Source organism: Nyctibius grandis, chromosome 1, assembly GCF_013368605.1.
Source record: "Nyctibius grandis isolate bNycGra1 chromosome 1, bNycGra1.pri, whole genome shotgun sequence".
In the NCBI taxonomy this organism is placed as follows: domain Eukaryota; kingdom Metazoa; phylum Chordata; class Aves; order Nyctibiiformes; family Nyctibiidae; genus Nyctibius; species Nyctibius grandis.
Window position 1 is genome coordinate 19,814,201 of NC_090658.1, and position 23,369 is coordinate 19,837,569.

At 42.8% G+C, this 23,369-nt stretch overlaps 1 protein-coding gene and 1 long non-coding RNA gene across 2 annotated transcripts in view; one reads left to right on the plus strand and one right to left on the minus strand.

Annotated features, from left to right (window-relative positions):
• The window catches only part of LOC137668756 (uncharacterized), a 45,190-nt gene extending 35,374 nt beyond the window's left edge, over positions 1-9,816 (plus strand). Inside the window, exon 3 of the long non-coding RNA XR_011048989.1 lies at positions 9,706-9,816. This is a non-coding gene — a long non-coding RNA (uncharacterized lncRNA). The remainder of the gene's footprint in view (positions 1-9,705) is intronic.
• On the minus strand, positions 6,484-13,651 carry SRP9 (signal recognition particle 9). The gene is made up of 3 exons (XM_068410441.1): positions 13,516-13,651; positions 11,083-11,151; positions 6,484-9,069 (listed from the first exon to the last, which is right to left on the minus strand). Exons 1-3 carry the CDS (start codon positions 13,585-13,587, stop codon positions 8,950-8,952), a joined length of 261 nt encoding a protein of 86 aa, XP_068266542.1. The 5' UTR covers positions 13,588-13,651; the 3' UTR covers positions 6,484-8,949.
• Positions 13,652-23,369: the final 9,718 nt, after the last annotated feature.

Genomic DNA, 23,369 nt, shown 5'->3' on the forward strand with positions numbered 1-23,369 from the left:
AAAGTAATCTGTTTTAAAGCAACATGTGCCTAAACTGTTCTGTAAGGAAGGCTTGTCTTTTTTTTGTTGCTTTCTTCTTCTGCACCCAACATGCTGGCTGTGAGTTCTGCCCCTTCTGGGGCATCTAGCTTCACCAACAGCTCCATGCTAATTTTCTTGACATGCCAGAAGCATTAATAGCAACCCATCTTTCTTCTGTAGGACTACAGGGATTTCACAGTTGTACAAATGGGACTCTGTTGAATTTCAAAGTAAAACATAATAAATTTTATAAGATGATAGATAAAAATGCAACTGTATTATGTCTCACACTGTCATAGCACTTTATTACAGCTACCAAATAGATAGTGTATTTGACTATTTTTGTTAATGAAAAATTGCATTTCTTCTATCCCCTATTTGTTATAAAAATGCCAACTCCAACCTCTAGTTAGCCAGTAACTCCAGCCTCTATAACTTGTTAAAGAAGTAGTTTCATATTTTATCCAGGCTGTCCCATATTCTTAAAACCTGTGTCTTCAGCCATCTAGGAAGGCACCTTCTTGCCTCCTTAGTGCTTTCCAGTTCTTCCTTTCATGAAGCAGACAAGGTAGTTCAAAGCTCCTACCGTAGAGATATCACTCTTGCGTATATGTCTTCCTGTGGGTGTTAACCCTCTTAAATTGCCAATTCATTAAATATTAATTTTTCTCTGTGCTTTAACAGTACCAGACGTATGATGCTTCTGGTTCATGAGTGGGAGTCTTAGGACCTGCAGCAGCAAACAGCAATGAGCAAAGCAGTTACCTCAAATATACAGAGAACAGAGGAAGATTACATCAGGTTTAGTTCTTTACGTGCATTCCTCCTAACTGGAACTGTTTTGGCTTATTTGGCTTTCACTGGTTTATTGTGAAAATTGTACAACTCCCACAGCTTATCAAAGCAAAACACAGAGATGCAAATACCACTGAAGTAAAAAAAAACATGAGCAACTCCACGGTCCGGCATTCCTTAGTTATTTTTGCTTTATAGTCTTGAGCTGAGGTAGAGGAACATTACGCAGCATTCTATCCACCTTTAAAGCAGCTGAAGTTTGTTACAGCAAACAGAAATTAAGGGGAAGATACAGCCATGACAGAAACTTGTGGGACTACTGGTGTGAGGGGAGCTGCAGACAGTTCTGATGGAGAATCATATAAGCACAGAGAAAGTGACAACAGATGTGGCTGGAGAACAGTTTTTATCTTACAATATAAGGAATGATTTTTTAAAAAGACAGATATTGATGACAAATTATTATGGAGAATTGCTGATATCCAATCGTTATGAGTTGTAGACTGGTAGGCAGTCATCAGCCAAATAAAAGAATGTCAAGTAGAATGCAATTTGTGTTACAGGAAAGTAAATGAATCACAGAATGGTTGGGGTTGGAAGGGACCTCTGGAGATCATATAGTCCAACCCCCTGCCAAAGCAGGTTCACCTAGAGCACGTTGCACATGGTCGCCTCCAGGCGGGTTTTGAATATCTCCCGAGGAGACTCCACAGCCTCCCTGGGCAGCCTGTTCCAGTGCTCTGTCACCCTCAGAGAAGTTTTTTCTCATATTTAGATGGAACTTCCCATGTTTCAGTTTGTGCCCATTGCCCGTCACTGGGCACCACTAAGAATCGTTACAATCTAGGTAGAAACTCCAACACAGAGTTTGAGCTGAAAGATTTTCCTATTCGCTAAAGCCTAAGTGCTCTTTTTGATATCCAGAAAAGATATTTTCTATACTATTATTAGATAAGGAAGTTGGTCATGCAGTTTATTATTGATGCTTGTGTGACACCTACATACTCTTTGCAAGTGTGACAATGCAGAATCTCCCTCTACTGAAGCTCAGATTTGAGAACTAAATCCTCTATTAACATCCACAAGTAGAAGAAAGTAAAGATGCAACTGTATACCAATCGTCTTCCCCCAAGCCAACCAAAAAGTCACCAAGATCAACTATACAGTGGAAAATAAGAGGAACACGTCTTAAAGATCTAAAGAGAAAGAATAGGTTTAAAACAAATGGAAAAGACGAAAGGAACGAAGAGTCGGAAAAGAAGGAAGCTTAATACAGAAGTCAGAAGAATGAGGAAGGGAAACTCTTCTCGAATTGTGAAATCAAAATAGTCCATTCTCACCACCAGTGAAATCATATCCAGTAGGTGTTTCGGTATTTGTGCTTTGAGGGTTGGCCACCTGGATGCATTCTGGAGACACCTTAAGAATTTATAGGTTTGGAGCTACTGCACACCAAACAGTTACGACTGCACTCTCATATGCTTTTCAACATGCTGATCCCTTCTTAAACCCCCACCCCAACAACAGCTCATTAAGAATGTTAAGAATTACAACACAGTTTTATAAATCCATGATATAATCTTCACCTTGTATCGTGTGTTCAGTTCTGGTTACTCCATTTGAGAGGCTACCAGAGTGTTATAGGCTTTTAGGAAGAAAATAATCTACAGTCTTCGGTTCCACACTTTCTGTACCATCCATATGAAATAGAATGATACAGAAACAAGTTCAGACATATCTAGTTTTTAGGTAAATATAGTATGGTGTGTACACTACAGAGCATTTAACGGGACAGATAGGAGGTTTCTACAAGCGAGGGAAATTACAAGGTGCAAATTATTTAGGCTGTGGTTCTGTGGCAGCCTAAGCCAATCTAACTGCTGGCTCTTTCACTACCATCGTTCTCCTCACCCCTCTTGGGAGCTCTCAACCCCTCCATTTCTCCCCCTGTAGCAGTCATCTGGCCTTTTGTGAAGCCATCTCAGCACACTAACTGGGCAGAACACCAAGCCAGCAGCTCTCCAGAACAGGAAGGGAGTTTTCTGATGCAGTGGTAAATTGAAACAGTTCAGCTGAGGCTCTGAGGCACGCTAGGATCGGTGGAACACAAGCAACAGGGATCAGCAGCCAGCTGTTATATTGATGAAAGCTGGTGTGGAATCCCAGTCTTTGCACATTTATTAGATGATTAACAGGGAATATTGCTGCAGTGGTTAAGAAGCTATTTGCAAAGCAGCTGTTTGCTCTGTTAAAAACATGGCTGGTTATTTGCATGTTTAAATATAGTCATGTGTTATGTGGGTCTGCTGTGTGACCAACAGAGAGAAGGTCTGCCTCTGGGAATAAATGAACAATCCCTGGTGAATCTTGTTTATTTCTGTGGTTACTGCCCTCAGCCATACAGTAGCACTGCCACAGCAAATGTGTTTAAAAAAAAATTAAATCAAAATCCCCCAACCGTCAATCACTCACTGAAAGGGTCAGCTTCCCTCCTGCCCCCAAATTTAAAAGGTATCTTTTAAGGCAATTTCAAGTAAGACGTTGACTTTCACACGGACGTGTCTGAGGCATTAGTTCATCCTCCTGCCTGCTGACTTCTTAAAGAAGCAGATGCCTTTGGGAGGTAACATCTTTAAGCCACACACACAGTTTGCCAGAGCTCATTTGTCAGTGCCCTGAGGCAAGCCTTTCATCTTTTAGCCACATAATGATAGCAGAACTGTTTACAGATAGCTGTATTTACATGCATGAGCAAGCCAGTTAAAATATATATTTTTGCTAGCCAGTGCGAACAGCAAATTCTCATTTGCTCATCACCAGCCAGCAAAGCCATTCAGTAGGTGTCCAGAAAACTCAGCCCCCCTCTCCAAGAAACCAGTCTTTGAAACCTTGCTGTAAACACATGCCTGTACTCAGGAAGATTCTGCTCAGTAGAAGCAGAACAATGCAGATTAGTCCTTTTATGAACAGATACCGCTTCTTCTAGACAAAAAATGAACCCAATATGCAAAAACAGCTTCAAAGGAAATAAAAAACCCAGTTTCTCCCAGACCTCTCAGTATGACTGATGTTTTAAGTTCTAACAAAATGACTAAGAATCACCACAAAAAAGGGGACAGAAGAATGTGAGCACAAAATCAAAACTTGCTACAAAAACAAAGCAAAATATCCTCAGAGCTGGTCTTGAAGACATTTCATAATAGAAGACACTTCACAAATACCAACATTACAGTTTAAGAGAAACACTATACTCCCTGTTTTATAATATCAACATTCACAACACCTAGGAACTAACTGTATGGGGAGTACTAATAGGTTGATCACCCTGGTTCTTGCTACAAGACTGGGTATTTTCAAATAAGAGCACTCAGGGATGGCATTAATGACTTAAGATGTTTTTACAACAGCAGAAAGTAATTGTGTTCCCATTACAGGACTCTGAGAACACACACCTATAACTAACTTTGGCACAGTATAAGAAAATAAGCACGTTACTTTCACCAAAAACAAAGGCTATGTTCAACAATAGGGCCTGTTCTTGTATGAAGGCAAACTCTGCTATCAGGCTGTGACCATGTTTGTATTGGCTCAGTTCCCACAGACCTCAGTTTTACATGGTCCAGTTTAAGCCCACATTCTCCTGAGCGCATTTAGTCTGTTAGAACAGTTACAGGACCTACACAAACTTGCATAACAAGCAGGGGTTAGCAAACTACCATGGTTTGTATTCTGCTGAGTAACTAATTTCTTCTGAAGTACTGTGGCGTCATTCTCATCTCAAAAATAACATTTCTACAAACTAAAAAGCCCACATCTGCCTTCAGTGTGTAGTAATTCAAATGAGATAATTCAGCCCAGCATAAAGGTGGGGAGGTTTATCTGGAAGTCAGTCTGAAGCATCTACTTACTGTAAAAGTAATGAGATGAAAGGCAGGTTTTTATGTCATCCCCAGCAACAAAGACAATTCAACTCCTGCCTGTATTAAATACCAGCCCTTGAACTCTCAAAGCCTTTGTAAAAGAGAAAATCTTTATAAACAAACAGTTGAGTTATCTTGAGTCATGCAGCATCTACCTTTAAAGTGGTATCAGCTTTTCAGAATTGACACTCCCATGTCTTGAAAAGCAAGACACTATTAACTTAAGCAAAAACTAGATGTAGTTCTTCACATACTAGTTTCCTTTAAAAAAAAAAAGTTAGCAGATACCTTTCTTACAGGATCTTCACAAGACGACTTCTTAGATATGCTTGACCGAAGCAGCCTTGTTTCAGTCAATTAGATTTAAAAGTTACCTCAGCACAGAGCACTGTACAATAATACCGTTTTCAGCTAAGCTGCTACTCCCTAAGGTCACCCACTAATGCACACAGACTCTTGAAGAAAATTGGACTTGTGCAGAACCTGCAGTCTAGATGAGAGTAAGTTATACAGAAAAAAATCACCTATTTGCTACATATTGCCACTTTAGATCTCACAATTTAAAATGTAGTTACAGTATCATTTCTGTGTTACATTTTTCTCTTCCCCTAAACCAGGAACAGAAGTGAAAAAAGCCCAGGTGCATTGGGGGAGAACAGCGTGTTACCATCCTTATTTAAGATGAATGAAGTGAGAGGATTTGTTCTGCCTATAGCAAGAGGGCTAACACACCTTCCAGATGACATAATCCTTTAGGATCAAACTATAGTAATAAGTGATCATCTAAGTTTTACTGACTGCATCTGGCAGAAATCAGGGTTTCTTCACATTTATTAAAGCAAAATGTTGAGTATTACCCACTTTCATACTGCAGGAAGGAACTTACTGAGATGAAATATAATTATTTTGACAAGTTAAAACAGCTTTAAAAGCACCTGCTTGGCTTCAGTTCCATTTCCCTTTTTAACAGACTCAGGCACCAAAGCATCAAATTTTCCAGAATAATCTGTCACTCTTAAAAGTGTTAGGTCACGACTTCAGTAGAAACAAAGGCCTCTTTCATAACATTCTCTAAAAAAAAAACCTGTGACCAAAATTCTCACTTCTACAGGCAATTTAAGGATCATCCTGTAATCCAGAATACACTTACAGAATGGACTACATACAGAGCAGCTCAGGGTTAAAACCCCTAAAGGAAAACAGAACTGATAGCTGCACATGAGAGAGAGCTCAGACACAAAGTCAGCTTAAGTGCTGTACACAAAGGAAGAATTGAAATCAAGACGCTCAGAGAATCCAGGAAGTGAGAACACCAGAAAAACAGAATAAATTCCACAGGTAAACGAATCCAATTTTTTTGTACAGTAACGAGGCCCATATTCTTTATTAAACTATTCTCACAAAACAGAACGATTACTTAAGGTAACTAACATGCAGCAACAAAATTAGCTATAGCAAGGGAAAAAGTACTTTTTTGTTGTTGTTGTTTTTAATCATTCCACTTCTCCAAAGGTTACCTGTCTATAACTGCACAGGTTGCTTATCTGCTCCTGAGCTGCCTGGTTGCAGCCTCTCATTGGTACACACTCCCAGCTGATGATCAGAAGCACCTGCTGATGTGCCAGGCTGCCAAATTCAGTGCTTCACCTGCAATGCACTCAATCACCCCTTTGGTGCAGCAGCCATATTAAGCTGATTTTTTCATCACATATCAGTGGACACATTCAAGTAGTTGGCAATACGATGGTCTAATGCACTGAAAGTTTATTAGGAAAGTGATCAGTGTACATATGCACACACGCACACTCTCAACAAGAGTATAAGCATGAAAAAGCAGAGCTTTGAGTTCACAGCTTTTCTACCACCCCATGAACACAGTATTGAAGTTGCTGAAAACTCCAGGGCAAAGTCAAGAAGCACCTGTCTCTTCTTCAGAAGTTTCCAAATACTTTTTTTTTAAGCAGTAGCTTTATCATTGTTCTTGTGTATTATGACTGCACAGAACTGCCCTAGTTTTTCTGCAAGTATATGGAAAACAAGCTTACTAACACATACACTGACAAAAGTAGCATTTCCTTATGGTTTTACAGAAATAATTTCTGAATTTAGAAAACTAGAAATCCATTTCCCTGCCTCTTCTCCTTGACAACTGCTACTCTAATATATAGTACTGTAATTGCCACCCTCTGCTATACAACAGTGCTCCCCTCTAAAACCTGCTCAAGTATCTTAAGCCTTTCAGCCACTTGGTACATCAAGTCTGCCTACAGTCTTCTCTCTCTCCTTTTATCCTCCATGCACAAGCAAATACCACTGAAGCCTTTCTGTACCTCAGCTCACAGAAGACATCCACATGCAAAACCAAATTATAAGAGATGTCCAAAAATTACACTGAAATAGCTGTGGCCTTTTCACCTGCCAATTTAACAGCTTCAGTCTTCACTTGTATGACTTCTGTGTACCAACCGTTCACACTGTACAACAGCGCTTTAGACAAGAATTGTTTAACTACTTAATACGTTATATTGCAAATATTAAGAAAATAATTTGAAGCATCAAGGAAAATTTTCAGCATTACAGTATCTTTTCAAAGTTTAACTATGAACAAAGTTTAGCCTTCTCTGTGGATCTATTTGTATTTCAAAAGCCAATCCAAGAAAAAAAAAGTTACATGAGTACCAGTCACTCCTGTAGACTAGAACTTCAGTAGCCGCTGGGAATTTAGCGCTGCAGTATTTTCCAACAATAAGCAACATTATATGTTCAGCTGAAAGAATACTTTAATGCAATATTCAAGCCTGGGTTTTCTTCTGAGCCCTTGGCAAATATGGGAACTCCACTGCTTCCGAGTAGCTCAATTATTTTTATGTAAGTGACAGCAGGTAGCTATTTAAGTAAATTGTTTCGTTATATATAAATGCCACCACATACAAGTCTTTGTATGGCTCTGCTTTACTTTCGTGGCTTGGTTTAACCCAAAACACTATTCCTGGAAAAGCCTAGGGATACCAATAGCATAATTACATTAAAAAATCCATCTGGTTTTAAGTATGCAAGATCTAGTCAAAGCAAGTATCTATTTCAGCTACCGGGTTTTCAAGCAAAAAGCCTTTGCAAAAGACAATTAAGACTTCCATCACCCCACCAGAGGTAACAATGAGAAACACGTCTAAGCCACAGGAGCACTGGTCTATTTTTGACAGGGGTATTTAAGTATTTATTAAGCTGGTTTTCATCCATTTATTCAGTTGGCTGACATCCATCTGCCACATGTAAACATTTGAAAATGCACAGTTAGCAAGCTGCTAAAATAAGGAATCTGGACAGTGTTTGGTTGCAATTTTTCTACTAACATAATAGGCAAGAGCTTCTAGAATTTGTCTTCCTGAAATACTTGAACTCTGCCTGAAGCAAGAATAGGAAAAGGTCTCCCCTGCTAGTATTAAACAGGTTAAGTACTGGAAAAAAGCCACTGACTATTTTTTTAATAACAGTATTTGCATAAGCAGAAAAGAAACTCCCAGTTTCTCACTGATATTTAGCAATATTCAAGCAAAGTATTACTTTAAATTTTAAAATACTGAATTTTATTTAGCCAGTATAACAGTTCTACAAACTGCATCACAGATAATGTTGCACAACTTACGACCAAGTTCAATACTAAAACCTAAAATCTTCCTAGTGACAGTGCTAATACAAATTGGCAATTTTAACATTTCAGTTCAGAAAACATCTGTTCTTCTAAACCCCACTGATATATATCATTTATGTAAATGTTTACTAGATCCAGTCACCATGCTACAGTATTAGTCAGGTTAATAAACCTTCTCACTGTGAGAATACACCAGCATATGGTATGAACACAATGAAATCTATACAAAATTTTACAGTAACTTTCCAGAAATATGCTTGTGGCCCATCAAATTCAGACTAAAGTACTGTAATTTAAAATATTTACTTGTCTTCTTAGCATACCTAATGTGTAAGAATAGTTTCTTGTTCCAATTCCCAAAAATAAATATAAGCTTTCAATTGAAAGCATTTATTTTTCTAGTTTTCCAAAGCAGAGTCTGGCGTGGGAGAAAATGCTTCAGCCTTGTAATCCGTCCACTTCGGTACATAAAAGCATCTCCTGTCCCAGTATTCGTTCAAATCCAAGAGATATTTTCTTCCAGTGACATACGACCGGAGCACTCATTTTATTTTCAGCAATTCAGTCTGTTTCCATGGCAGCACTGCGGGATTCCTTAGCCACCATGAGTCGCATTAGCTGACTGTGGAATTTCTCGATCTTCTTTACGTCTTGTGCCTGGTCTGTTCTATACAGCAAACACTGTAAGAGAGAAATTGCTTAATATCAGATTTCACTGAACTGTTTTATCCTGTTTATAGTTGCAACAAATTTGTGCTTGGAAAACACAAAACAAGGTAAGTACTTAAATGTTAATTTCTGGCAGCACCAACACATACCTATTCTGTTTTAGAACACACACACATCTGTGTTTACATTTAAGTTCCTCTGAAAGGCTCATACCTTCCATTTTGAAAACAGGGACACTCATGATTTATCCTAGTATCTTCTCTATGAAAAAAGGTGCTAAAATTTGAGGTTTAAAGCCGTCTCTAAAGATGCTCGTTTGTGTTGTCTAAAAATAGAAGCAGATTTTAAACCTGAAATTACTTTCCTATTCTCTATATTCTCAAAGTAAGTTTATTTTGCCTTTCACAGTCCTTAACTGTACACTGCCAGTGACATAAAATCAGCTCCGTGTTTCCCACTGAAGAGGATCCCCTCCCCCAAACAAAATCTGTTTCTAAGACAGTCCTAAATACGGAACATAACATTTGATTAAGATAAAAAAGAACTCCTTCATGTGACACGCCTGTAAATGCAAAAGGAACAAGAGTAATATGCCAGTGACCTATTAAGGAAAGACCACTCAGGGTGTTGGTTTTTTTTTTTTTGCAGACTAAGTAATCTCTTACACCTGTACAGCATGCGGATGACTGCCCCGGCTGATTTAACAATGAAAAAACCCCCAGAATGCTCCATTCTTCAGTGCTGTCAACACAGCAACTTTTGCCAGCATTAAATTCCTATTCTAATTCAGAGAACCAGTAGACAACAGTTTATTTTTTCCTTCAGCTGTAGTAGTTCTACAGATTTAGCAGCAAGAAAAACTTCCCTTCCTGTCTTTAGGAAAAAAAAAAAAACAAAAAACCAAAACCCAACCAACCCCTGCTCCCCCACTAGTGTAACAGCTTCCCACCATGACTGGACACAGGTAAGGTGGCCTATAACTGAAAACAGTTCACATTCATGAATCACCCGACTCCAACTTCCCCTATGGAAGATGTCAACTACATCACCCTTCACTTCCCCCTGTCATCAGGGCCCCATACTCAACACCTCGCCCACACTAAGCCCTATTATCCTATCACGAAGTGTCATTACCGGAGTTCCACATGTCTCCTGGGTACTGGAAATACCAATGCCAGGCTACTTTTCCTGGAAAGAAGAAATCTGTTTCCCAAGCCTGAAGATAAGGGCAGACTGTTGCTTACTCTGAACTGTAGAAAAACAACTTGGCCATAACATCACTAGCACCGAGAACCTGTCGCTGGCATGCACGTCAGCATGCATAGCTGATGGCATGCTGACAGGTTTCTACCTGCTGCCCACCATCCCACATCCTAACCCACGCCCACGCTTCTAAGCGTCCTCACAGACTATTTAGAACAAGAGCAACCAGTAAGCGCAGCTGCTCCACCTCCTTGCACAGCAACCCTTGGAAGGGCACTGCAGAATTCCATGTTGTGTGTACGTACCACAGTTTTTACTGAACGCGTAACTGATACCGTAACAGTATTTCAGAAGATGGAATCTCTGAACTGCAAGTGAACCTTGGCATTCACTCTGCTAACACTCCACCATCTCACAATCACAAGCAAGGAGCTCAACCTACAGGTGGAAGCTGTTACCACTCTGAGCAAATAAAAAGGACCACGCTCACATTAGTAAACACATCTGTGTGAAGATGCTCCTGAAATACTTCAGCAGAAGCTACCAATGTCATTCCATGAAGCATTTTCAGATAGAGAGAAGGTCTAAGACTTTTGTAGTGCTTGTACTGAACACTGAAGTGTTAGAACTTTTCCTAAGTGTGTGCAGTTGAACCACAGGTCAATGTCAGCCACAGACACAGCAACTAGTGAAGGCTGAGCACAACAAGTTTTCTCAAAACTGTCAGGCCCTCTCAAGGCAATGGCTAAGAGCTTCCAAGTTGACTGACAGCACTGTGAAAGGTACAACAAGCCCTGAAAGGGGAATATATTCTGTACTTACAGCTACGTCATCTGTTACTTTGATACAGAGGTTCCCATCACAATGTCGATATTTGAGAACAACCCGCACCTGAAATGACAAACATTTTATGCATTAGCACCTACAGCTAACAACTCTCAGAACACATCTGAAGGAAATCTGCCCAAATTCAGACTGCCTTTTATTAGAATTACGTACCTTCATACTTTCACCACCTCTGTGGTGGTCCTCAGCTCTGCTGGCTGCTAATCCTACAGCCAGGATGGTTTGGAAGTTGAACCATCACATTTCTCTGACTAACAATTTAAACTGCTATTATAATAGCATCAGGAAGCTTAACACTGGGCATGTTCAAACCCACTATAAATACAACAACGACAGTTGCAGGGACCTCAGTGACAGGCAAGGTAAACTACGAGAGTCCTATGAACAGAAGACACCCTGTGACCATATATCACACTTCAGAAAAGCTACCTGGAAACTTGTGTTTATAGAAGACTTGAAAGCAATTAACTGAGTGGGGTAAGCTCAACATTACTACTTTTTCTTCTATGGTACCTAAACTATTACGTAAAAAAGTCCATTTCTAGTCACTACAATTAATTCAATAGCTGCACTGAAGACTACAGAGAGATTTCAAGTGTTCTGATGATTTTGCAAGTGGAAAGGGGAGATACAAAGAATAACACTTTCAAAGTGATTAACAAAACAGAGGACGGAAGAGAGTTCTTTCAAATTAGATTGCTTTCAAGACTCAATAAGGCTAAATTCGAAGTCTGAAAACAAGCATTCAACTTCTCACTAGAACAGTTACTACTGTAGTCACCTGTCCTGAGCCTTAATCTGTCCGCAGCCCTTCTGGACTCTCAAATCACCAAAGTTCTCAAAACCACGATGATAAAAATCAACATTCTCTGCAACTGACTGAGCATTAAATGCTTCCTCCTCATGCAGAACTGGCCACAGAGACTTTATATCTATTGTTTCTAGCCTCAGATAGCACCAGTAACTAGAAAAAAAGCAGTGTCCTTTCGAGAACGTTCTGAACTTGCACTATAAACAGGTCTTTGTTGTACAGTGACCTGTGCTAATGGTCAACAACCTCCTTGACTACCAAATATATTTTGAAATTTCTGCTCTGAGATGGATCTTGTCAGATTTACCTTTCTTGTTTAACAACCTGTTGTCTTCTGACCCCAACAGCTGCGTAACACTACCTCTCTCAACCAAGCAGGCCCAAACGCACAAGAGAGGTTGCCACAAGCAGCAGGTAAGACTACTCACTACCTAGCCTCACCACCCATGAAGAACGCACACCCATCTCCCACAATTATTCTTCTTCCTTCAGTTTCTTGACAAGCCCAATTACATACAAAAGCTGCTCAGGCTAGTTCTCTGGCAAATTAAAAGGAGGGTACTGGTGTTGTGACCCTGGGGCCTACGTACGTTCCTTCGTAAACAGAGGAGTTTATTGCCATGGATGGGAAGAGTTTGCCTTAGTCAAGAAAACCAGGCCTTTCTTACAGAAGTTCTCAGGCATACGAGTTCCATGTTACCTTTTGTGCTACTTTTTAGCTAAAATGCAATGCTGATGCTGAAGACTAAGGTTAGAATATCATCATAATAAAATATCACAGGAAGTTGCACAAACTATACTCCCCCAAAAGTTACCAGAAATAAAAAGCTGTCACATACTAGAGCAATTCCTAGAGCAAATATTCTTTAGGATGCGAACACCTTCCAGTCTGAAGTGACACTGCAGGCAACAATGCAACGTAAGAGCTAATGAACGCTGCCTTTTAGTATTTTAGGAAGACAAATTCAAATGATACGGTCTTATACATTGTAAACTCATACAATAAACTAACTCTCAACACACCCTTTATTCAACAGAACTCTTTTAATCCCAGTTTCTAACACACAGGTACACAGCCAATAAGCCCAACGTCTCTGAAGTCGGGCTCTCGAGGTTCATACCCTGAACACCGTCCCCTGTATACGTTTTTGGGGCGTTAAGTGAGAACCTCCTCCTGTTTCGTGGAATAGGAAGGTGAGGTGCGACACCAGCGAGTAACGCCCCTCCTTGCTGCTGCTTCTCGCCCCCCCTTTCCGGGCAGGCCTCGAGAAACCCCTCCAACCGGTTACCGCCGGACGCCCCCGCCGAGCAGCAGACGCACGCAGCCGAGGCTGCCTTCGGGGGCACCGCTCCCGGCTGGTGCGGCAGAGCTGCCGTCCCCGCGAGGCGCCGCAGCGAGCTCCGCGGCCCGCCTGGGACACGCATTCCCCCCGGGAGGCCGCATCGCCCGGCTCCGCAGCGGGCTCCACGGCCAGAGGACACGAAGCGAGAGCGCCGGAGCCACCACCGCCTCACCCCAGAGCCGCACCTCCCCGGGGCCTACCACGGGCGCCGGCCCGTCCCTCCCTCCCGGCCTCTCAGCGCGGCCCCCGCCCCACCTTCATGGGGTCGGCGAGGTAGAGCTTCTCGGCGGCGCGCGTGAACTCCTCCCAGGCCTGGTAGTGCGGCATGGCGGGGCCTGCCCGGCACGGCGCAGCGCTCCGCTTCCCCCGCCACCGGCAAGATGGCGCCGGAGGCGGGTACTGCGTCACCGCAAGCCGGCACCTCCCATTGGTCGGCGTGAAACCGTCGCCCAATCGCGAAGCGCATGACTCATAGATTCTGGCCCGCCGGCGGAGCGCGGGAGACGAAGGCAGGGCGTGCGGCGGCACAGAGAGGGGAGGCCGGCGCGGTTGTCACAGCGACCCCTGTAGGCGCGGCGGGCTGCCGGCAGGCACCGCCCCGCCCACCGCGGAGGCGAAGGCACCCATTGGTGGCCGCGCCCCCGCATGGGAGCGGCGCGGTCTGGGAGCCCGCCGGCCGTGAGACGCGGGTTCGAGCCCCGCCGGCGGCGGCGCAGGGGCAACCCGCCCGCCTGCGGGGCTCTGTCGGGCCAGGTGCGGGCCGTCTACGCCTCAAGACTCCTGGTCTGAGGCCCACGGCAGGGTTTGGGGGCCCAAGTGGGCCAGGGTGGGGGCGAGGGGCCCGGCCTGGCCTGGCCTGGCCCAGAGGGCCCGGTGGGAGGTGAGGCCAGGGCCGCAGGCCAGCCCCAGCCAGGCGAGCAAGCGGATCACGAGCATGAGGTTAGCTCGACTGGCTTCTACAGCTGAGTCTAGCCCAGGTTTTCTCAGGCTGGAACGTCCTTTCTTAAGCTGGAGGGTGACTCCATGTTGAACGAAAAGGATCTTTGGGAGTCACTGTCCGGCTTCTCTGGGCTGCCGAGGCAGCCACAGTCACAGAATCACAGAACGGTTGGAGTTGGAGGAGGCCTCTGGAGATCACCTAGTCCAACCCCCTGCCAAAGCAGGTTCCCCTAGAGCACGTTGCACAGGGTTGTGACCAGGCGGGTTTTGAATATCTCCAGAGAAGGAGGCTCCACAGCCTCCCTGGGCAGCCTGTTCCAGTGCTCTGCCACCCTCAAAGTAAAGAAGTTTTTCCTCACAGTCCTTTCAGAGGGGTGCTGGGGCTGGGCTCGGTGCTGGAAGTAAAGCTGCTGGTTTCAGAAAGAGACTGAAAGTTAAGTATAAAATTATAAAGATTTTGGGGAACCACACTTTTCAAATACGTATGTGTGGGTCTGTGTGTCAAGCATTTACATAAAACTGACTAAAATTCATTTCAAAAGAGAAATGATGGAGGGAAAAAAAATCCACAATTTCTTCACTTACATTTTAAAATCCCATTTCCTGAAGTGACCTGTGATTTTTGTTCCTTAATTCACAAAGATTGTAGCCAGCCACAGTGCTGAGCTCTGACCATCTTACACAGCTTGTGTAACTGCTGTGATTACAATAAACATGTAAAAATTGCAATCCTCTATTCTGTATTTCATGGGGATGCACTGAAAAAACAGAAGCTCCTGAGAATGACTCACAACTTCAAGTTCATTTTACTGAACTGAGCAAACCTCAACAATGCAGTCAAACAAACTGGAAACTTTAGGGCAGATCTGCTTGTAAGGGGACAAATTATGCAGGCCTTTCCAGTCTCCACTAGCAACATGGGGAAATCCTAGCTGCAATTTTTTTTTAACAACAAAAGGCACAATAGGTGCAAGGGAGAATGAAGAAACATGGCATAGAAATAAAAGGGTAGATGGGAAGTACGGGGAGAAAAACGAGAATGAATTTCCCTGACTCAGTAAAGCAGAAAATAATTGTTACTGTGGGGATCAACTCTGAAAAAGTCTGCAGTGATTAGACTGCCAAACTTTAATAAATTGTGACTTGTGGGTGTTATGTGGTCTAAACAATTCTGGTGAAGGGCTTTACACCAATGAGTGCAGGCTATGAATAGTGGAAAGACTTAAGACTTTTTTTTTTTTTTTCCAGAACTGCTCACAGAGTTTAGATGCTGCTGTGTCTGACAACCCAGCTTCAGAAACATAAGAGTTGTTGTCTTTCAGAGAGCCTGATAATCAACAGCTCTCATTAAAGGTGATAGATGTATTGACAGAGCCTAAAGCAATTATCCCAAACACAGAACCTAAACTGAAGGGAGAGCTTCTCCACTATCTTAGGTTTTGGGTAGCCATTTATAACAGCAGAGCAGGAATTGCTTTTGGTAGAGTTTTACAGACATGTAGGGGATGTAAATACATGAAAACGAAAGGTGTGGGGAGCACAAACCCTGTAACATGCATAATATTTCACAGAACCATTGGTCACCAAATTTGGATCCAGGTTTTCAAGTGGGACACGGATATTTTCTTTCTGAAAGAGGAGTCCCCATTTTGGGCTGTCCATTCAGAAGCATCTTAGGGTTGCTTTTCAGAGGATTTTAGTTTTGGCTCAAATGTTCAGGATCTTTTATCTGTTTTTTGACATAAGAACTGTCCTAGGAGCTTGCCAATGGCCAGTCATCAGCCCTGTAATTCACCATTTCTGCAGTTGAGCTAATGCAACAGAGCAAGATTAGAAAACAAACCCATTTTGGTATTTCTTTTTCCTTAACTCAGATGATTTCTGTGATCCAGTATAGTATGCAGCTTCTAAAACTATTGTATATGCACAGCTTTGGAGGTGACAAACTGCAGCAGCCAGGGCAAAGAACAGAGAGAGGGATTTCGTAATTGTCCTTACCCCTGAAGAAAATGTGATGTGTCACTATGACAGTTATATACAGCCTGATACACAGTTCCACTTTGCTTGTTCCTGGCTGCAGATCTTAAGGATTTCCTCTTCCCTGCCGCCACCACCACCACCTATGGCCCCAACAGTTGTGCTGCCACAGCTGTTTGTAGCTCTGCGCCGGGGATCAAACCAATGCTTGGATTAAAAGCAGCACCGTTTTTAGTAACACATTTTTTTAACCAAGATCAATTCGTTTTTCCAGTTTACTGTGTGGCCTTATGTACTGTTGTGCTGACACAGCTGTTGCAAATGTACCTTTTTTGGTGGCAAGGCAGGATATGGGAATTCCTACTGTTTATGCTGGCTTGCCACCAAAAATGGGGAGGTGTATGCGAAACCACCCCCTCAGCTCCCCTGAAAGCAAGGCCAGTTGCTGAAATCTCAGCAATTAAAAAGAGAGGCTATTTCTGAGCCTCAGGGAATGTCTGATACCTACAGTTAGCGTGCTGCTTCACTCTGTTGTTCTTTTCTTGCTTGGAGAACAGAACATTTTCTTGACATGTTTGAAAAGTAACTTAGACCACTGCAGTTATTCAGCTGTAAGTTGTATTTGATGTGTGTCCAAAACTGTATTTTTCAAGTGAGTTCCAGTGAATGCAGTAATAGTAGAACTCTTTCAATGGGCTTTTTGTTTAGTGAAATAAAATGAACAGTTGTTTATCACTGTGTGGAGTGTTTGGTATCCAGCCAATAATAATTTAGTAGTTAGTAAGAATTCTGCTAAAACATACATACTTATCTTGCTTTCTTTTCTGGAGTTCCTGCTTTCCTCCATGCAAGAAATCATTCCAGCGGTCTTAACGGCAATTCCATCACTTGTAAGTGAAATCTGGAATGCTCTAAAACCTCATTTACCCTTTCCTCAGTCTCTCCTTGTATATCCTCACTATATTCCCTAGACCACCTTAGATAATGTCTTCTTTAGCTTGGATTTAAGGCCATAAAAAGCTATGAAGCAATAATGTAAGTTCTTGTGTGATGAAGATTTTTCATGCGGTTTTTCCTCAGGCCTTTCCCCCTCATCCAACCTGTATGTACATGATTAATGATCTCTCTTTGATCAAGCTTCTACATGCATTGCCACTGCAAGTTCTGCTTCGTATAGTTATGTCGGGGCATCTGGATTCCACATGGTAATTTCTTTAGTTTTTTATCTAGTGTCTTCCTGTGCATGAATGACAAAATGAGAGAAAACAGTAGAAAAATACCTTGCATTGTATCTTAAAATACCATCCACAGAGATCTTGAGTTCTTGCAACTCCTGCAAAGTTCATGGAAGTGGCAGCTGCTCAGCATCACTCAAGGTTAGATATTTGGTTTCCTGTTTTTCACATTAATGCTTTTATTCAATCTAAAGCAGGTGCCATATTCTTTTTTTGCAAATGTATTTTTCTTTCCTGGATAAGGAATTCAGATAAGAGTATTAAATTCATTAAAATAGTTATCTGTCACCATGACATACTACTAGTGGGTAAAACAAGCTGGTCTTTCCAGCTAAAAGAAGCTTTGATAGAACACTGTGCATTATCATGCTAAATTATGGATTTGATGGGAAACAATAGGATGAACTCTGATTGCAGTTATGCTGCTGTAAATCCAGTCTTTCCATTTATTTCAGTGGAATTTTTTTTTGTATCTGTAACAGTTTAATTAAGAGCAGACTTTGGTGCTGAGATGATAATCCTGTTCTTGGACCAGGAGCAACGTAAAGTCAGCGCAGTTACACGGGTCTAAGAGAGTGCTAATGAGGGGTTAGTTACAAGGCAGTTATTGCTGCCAGGAATGCTTAATGCTTAAAGAAGGAGATATAGTCACTTCTTTCAAAATAGCTTCCACCCAGCCCTCAGTGAAGTTAAGGAGAAGGCATGGGCATGGTGATTATACATTCCATTCTTGTGTGTGTATGGTCTAAAACAGCTTGGGATTTGTACTGATGCAAACTTTAATTACACGGGGTTATTTTTTTTTGAAAGAGCATTTATGTGCATAAGGATGCAGACAGATCTTGAGTACAGTAAGATCTGAGGTCTTTGACATCTCAGTGGCTTCTGAATCTCAGTACCCATGAGAACCAAGTCTGCAGTCAGAAGCAGTTCGTGCTCCGGGATGGGTTATAACATGCCAAACCGAGCCACAGGTTTTCACTCCACAGCTCCTGAAAGAGCACAAAACATACTGCTCCTTTCTACGGGTTTTATGTTTTAAACACCTTGGCTAATGGTTTTGCCAGGCTGAGCCATATATAGCTAATTACATCAATGCTAATTTTCTATTTCTTTTGCATACAAGCATCTTATCGAGTGATTCAGCCTCATAATGTCCTAACAGGGTAATTAAATATTGGTGTGACTTGATGGTTAAAATGCCGTTCATGACAGTTAAGGCTGTATGTGGACAGCAGGATTTGGGGCCCTGTCCCGGTGCCTGTCTCAGCCAAGTCACAACTTCAAGTTAGGATGAGACCTGGGTGCCCGCTACTCTCCTCCCTCCTTTTCTCCAGTGCCCTTGATCCTGTAAAAGGAAACACACTCCAACCATGTCCCTGATCAGGGCCACTCGGGAGCTGCAGCTGTGGGCACACCGTGATCCACACTTGCCATACATTTTAGCCATAACCTTCCCCAAGGCAGCATTGTTTCCTAGCTTCCTTTAACCATTAGAAAAAAAACCCTGTCATTTAATGTGGTCTAATCTAATCTTACTGTATGTTAGGGAGTTTATATATGTGCATGTCAATAACCATTACACTAGGGAGAGAGCTGTCCCTATGTGTGGCCATGTTGCCATCCTGGCCTTGACAGAAACTGCCCTTTCATTTTTGGATACTGTTCTGACAGTGTTCTTGTTAAGCTGTTTGCTTTTGACAGCTAGAGCGATGCATCCCTTCCTGTTAAGTGGTCAGTTTAGTCCCTTCAGCATAATAACATATTCAAATCAATGTGCTGTCATGCAAGAGACATATGTTAGAGAGCAGGCTCTATGCTGTCACAACAGTGACTGTTGAGATTTGAGAATGAAATAGCAGTCCTCGTGATGGCCTTCAGGGAAAAGAAGAACGCATCTGGTAGCCAGCCCATGAACCGGCATTTGAGGCGCTCTGGAAGCAGACAGACACTCTCAGCATTAACTGCTCATAGATTTTGTATCACCATTACGTGAAGTTTCTGAGCATGCTTAAGACGGGGGTTAGATCATCTGCTGGCACACGCTGGAAGCACATTGATTTCTGACATTAATCTTTAAATAGAAAAGCTTTTTATTTGATAGGCTTGACTTAAGGCTAGTTTACCTGTGCTATTCATGCTGCCATGGCTGAACTAATTGAAGAGTACAAATCACCAGAACGGGCAAGTGAGATTAGACGCTTGTAGTGATACCTTCCCAAGTCCTCTGGAGCAGCGTAACTGCGTCTGGGGCAGAAGGGCTTTAGGTACTTCTAACTAAATTGACTCCTAATTCTAAGCTACACGTCTCAGCCCAAATCAGATGGAAATTGCCTCCTCAGTTCATCCCGCAGAAAGGAAGACACGAGCACTTCTTAGTCTGCTGTAAAGCTTGAACCTTCCTGGCAGGCGAACCCTGCTGACTGTGTGCTGAAGTGGAAGCGTAACACGCTTCCCCTTCCCCCTGTGCTGTTGTGAGAGCAGCTCCATGCAGCTGGTGGAAAACAGTAACTTCTGCTGTTTGCAAAGTCAATTCATGCCTGTCCCGAAGGTTGTGCGGCCTCATTTGAGTGGACTCTTGATTTAGCTGTGTCAGTAAAAGAGGCGGGTCGTCCCAGCCACTTCTTATTGCCTTTTCCCAGGAATTAATGCCCCCTCATGATCTGTTTGCAGAGATGCTTGTGTGAGTGCCCCTTAACCCACTTCCATCAAACTGGGTTAGCAAAAACCTCCTACTTAATCCATTTAAGCTAAGTCTGGCTCAGGTTGACCAAAGTAGGTTAGGGGGTGCCCACATGAGCCACTCTGCAGGCAGATCTGAAAGGGCGGTAATTTCCACAAGAAGAAGTAGGACGAGCTGAGCAAGGGGAGTGGATCTGATTCAGCAACTTCTCCCATCCCCTCAGCTGCAGGCAGAAGAGGACGCTGGCTGCTGCCCTGCGCTGCGCACACACGCAGGCGTGTTGGGCAGCTCAGCTGGCAGGCAGAGCTTGGGAAGCCACAGTGGTGCAGCTGTTTTCCTATATACCCCTTCCTGTAGTTACAACAGTAGAAAAACTTTGTGCAGAGCAGCTGTTGCTGAGAATGCACAGCCGACTAAAACCTCTGCAGGCTCCTCAAGCTCTCCTGTTGGAGCGGTCGTCCTTGGTCAAGAGTTGGTGCAGGTAGAGGTCCAAATTATGGTCGAATTAGTGCCAAAGTGGATTCTCGGTATTTGCATTGCCAATTCCTGAAACAACTTCAAGCACACAACGTTCCTCTGATGTCTATAGCATGGCAGCTTTCTATACAAGATGCATGACACAAAGCTTGTGTAGCTATTGGGCTCACAGGCCCAAGTAATGTGTACATAAGAGCTGGGATCTGTGCTGGGAAGGGCTTCCTTCCAACATGGTGCTGCTGTTACGAACCTTGTCATGGAGGTTGCAAGTGTTTATCTGGCCCTTTTGGTTGGCTTGAGTCTGTAGAGAAATTTTAACCTGAAATCTCTAAGTTTAGTGTTTTCATAAGATTTGGAGTACATTAAAGACACAAAAGGAGATGTAGGTAGTGTGGAGGAGTGGGGATAGGGAGAATATCTGTATAAATTACATGCCAGGGCTGTGACTTTATGTTGAAGGGATAACTACTAACAAGATTTGAAATGTGTCCGAACAATTGCATTCTTGCTGAGGTGTTTTTCTCTCTCCATCAGCAACTTTTACTGATCTCGTTATTTTTTTTTATGCGTATGAAGTAAGTCAAAGGTTGACGTGATCTTGCTACTTCAGGAATAACTGACAAAGTTCCCCCTTCTTTCAGATGAGATAGAAGTTTAGAGGTCATACAGATACCAGAAACACATATGCAAGGGATGTGAATGAATGAGGAAATATTCACAGCTCTCTTTGTTTTGGGGACTGGAGAAAGATGAGGGGCCTTCAGGGAATTCCCAGCCTGATGCTGACCCTCCTTCCATGTCTCCCTGCCTCTTACCTGCTCCTGGCTGGGGGGGAGAGAAACCGGGAATGGTAGCTGCCTGTTTTCTGAGGAATCTCTATACCAGATCTCTATTTATAAGGATTCAGCCAATCTGTGTCCCCCTTATGCAGCACAAAGAGATGAGGCAAGGCAGTGCGTCTGCTCATACATATTTCAAATCCTTTTTTTTTTTCCCCTTAGGGTTGTTTTCACTTTTATTTTAAACCAGTTAGGGTAAATCTGGCTGCCCTAAAGCTAGCTCCTCTTCTACATAGTTTACTCTTGTTGATTTAAAAACAAGAATCATGAGAAAGATTTGCCAGCGTAGCATTTGCTATGCAAAATTTACATTCAGCTGCTTTGAACTAAATTCCCAGCAGAAGTGAAAGGATTTTGAGGCTTCTCGATCTTAGCAGACTGCTGTTTTTTGCACAGAAATCTGTATGAGATGTACTTCTCCAGAGATCCCTCCCAGCCAGCTAGGACTGTACTATCCTTCTCCTACCCCACTGAGATATATTATCAGCTTTTGGGAGGGGATCCTTCTGGACCTAGAAAGTTAATTAGCATTGCTTGCGAATATCTGCCACTGAAGTGACTGATGACTTTTTGGATGGAAGGAAAACTCTTGTCTCTAGGGCTGAAAACAGCAAAAACATGTAAATTTGTTTAAATCTTGATGGTTATTTCTCTTCTGTGAGGCAACACTCTGCTCCATATGTGGGGCAAATATTCCAGCAGTTCTATTTCAGTTTCTGGAGTTGTAGATTGAATCATAAATCCAGTCTTATAGATTGAGAATATGATCAGGAGTGTTTGACGGCTGTTTGCAAATCAGATGCTGGTAATTTAGAGTAAGATAGTCTTACCCTGCCTGGCTCCAGCCTGACCAGTTTCACAGAAGCTGAGAATCCGTTGACACTGATAGTTTTCTTGGGTAGTGAAACCATGATGTAATCCAGGGCCAGAGTGGTAAACAAGTGGTTTGCTGTTTAGACATGTAAGGTAACGAACGCAATTAAGGTAATGAAGGTCACTTAGAGATGAGGTGAAGATGTCTCCTGTGTTGACAACAGGAACCTCCTCACTCCACGGTGGCAATGCTAACTCGTGTGGATGCTTTTCTCCTTAGGAGCAGGATCAATTTGATGCCCCATAAATCTTATTAGGAATACTGTTCATTCCTCAGAGAAGTATCATGAGGGTTAATTATTTCTCTGCTCTGACTCAGACAGTGATTTTGTGCCAGAGGATTCTGGCAGTAAGTATAATCCTAGTGATACCCTCAGTGAGGAAACCATTGTTAAAGATGTTGATGAGGAAGCGCTAATGGAAGCTGAACCAGAGCCTGATACAGAAATGGAGACCTAAGGCAAACAAAGGAAAGAGGTTGGAAACCTTGCTGTTTGCTGCCTTCCGCAGCAGATCTTATGAAAAGTAACTCTTTGTCTTCTTCCCCCTTCCCCCCCATCCAAACGCAGGCAGCTGAATGGCTCTCCTGGGGCTGAGCTGCACTAGAGGGAGGGAGGAGATGCGCTGCTGAAGTGCTGGTGCTGGTGCTGATCGTCGTTCCCCAGGGAAGACGTGCAGCAAGGAGCAGGCTTCAAATAGAGTAAGAAAAAAACAGGCTTCCAGATGGGGGCTGAGGCCCTAGCTCTGCCCAGGCTCCAGCAAGGCATTGCTCCAGAGCCAGTCGGCACTGTGAATTATAAATACATTGGCCATGTTACTCTATTTAGGACCGGTGCTCTGGAGTTAGATGCTGCATGAATAAAACATATTTTCCGTGCTGTTTTTCTCTGTCTTTATTTTATAAACTCATGATGAGAGACCAGTGATACCTCCCTGCTGTGTAACAGTGCTGTGAGGGGCAAAAGGGCTCCCTGCGCCAGCACACAGAGCTAAGCACAACTTAGCCCTTAAAAAGTTTCCCTTGTCCCAAAGAGATTGTTTTCTTCTCCTAGTCTCGTGTGGTTTCCAAGGCCCAGTTTAAACACA

What these genes read in the sequence shown, in the direction of transcription:
- SRP9 (XM_068410441.1), bottom strand. Translation starts at nt 13,587, where the DNA reads ATGCCGCACTACCAGGCCTGGGAGGAGTTCACGCGCGCCGCCGAGAAG. An exon ending in ACCTCGCCGACCCCATGAAG is followed by an intron (nt 11,152 to 13,515) that starts GTGGGGCGGGGG and finishes TTGTCATTTCAG; the next exon opens with GTGCGGGTTGTTCTCAAATA. An exon ending in AAGTAACAGATGACGTAGCT is followed by an intron (nt 9,070 to 11,082) that starts GTAAGTACAGAA and finishes TCTCTCTTACAG; the next exon opens with TGTTTGCTGTATAGAACAGA.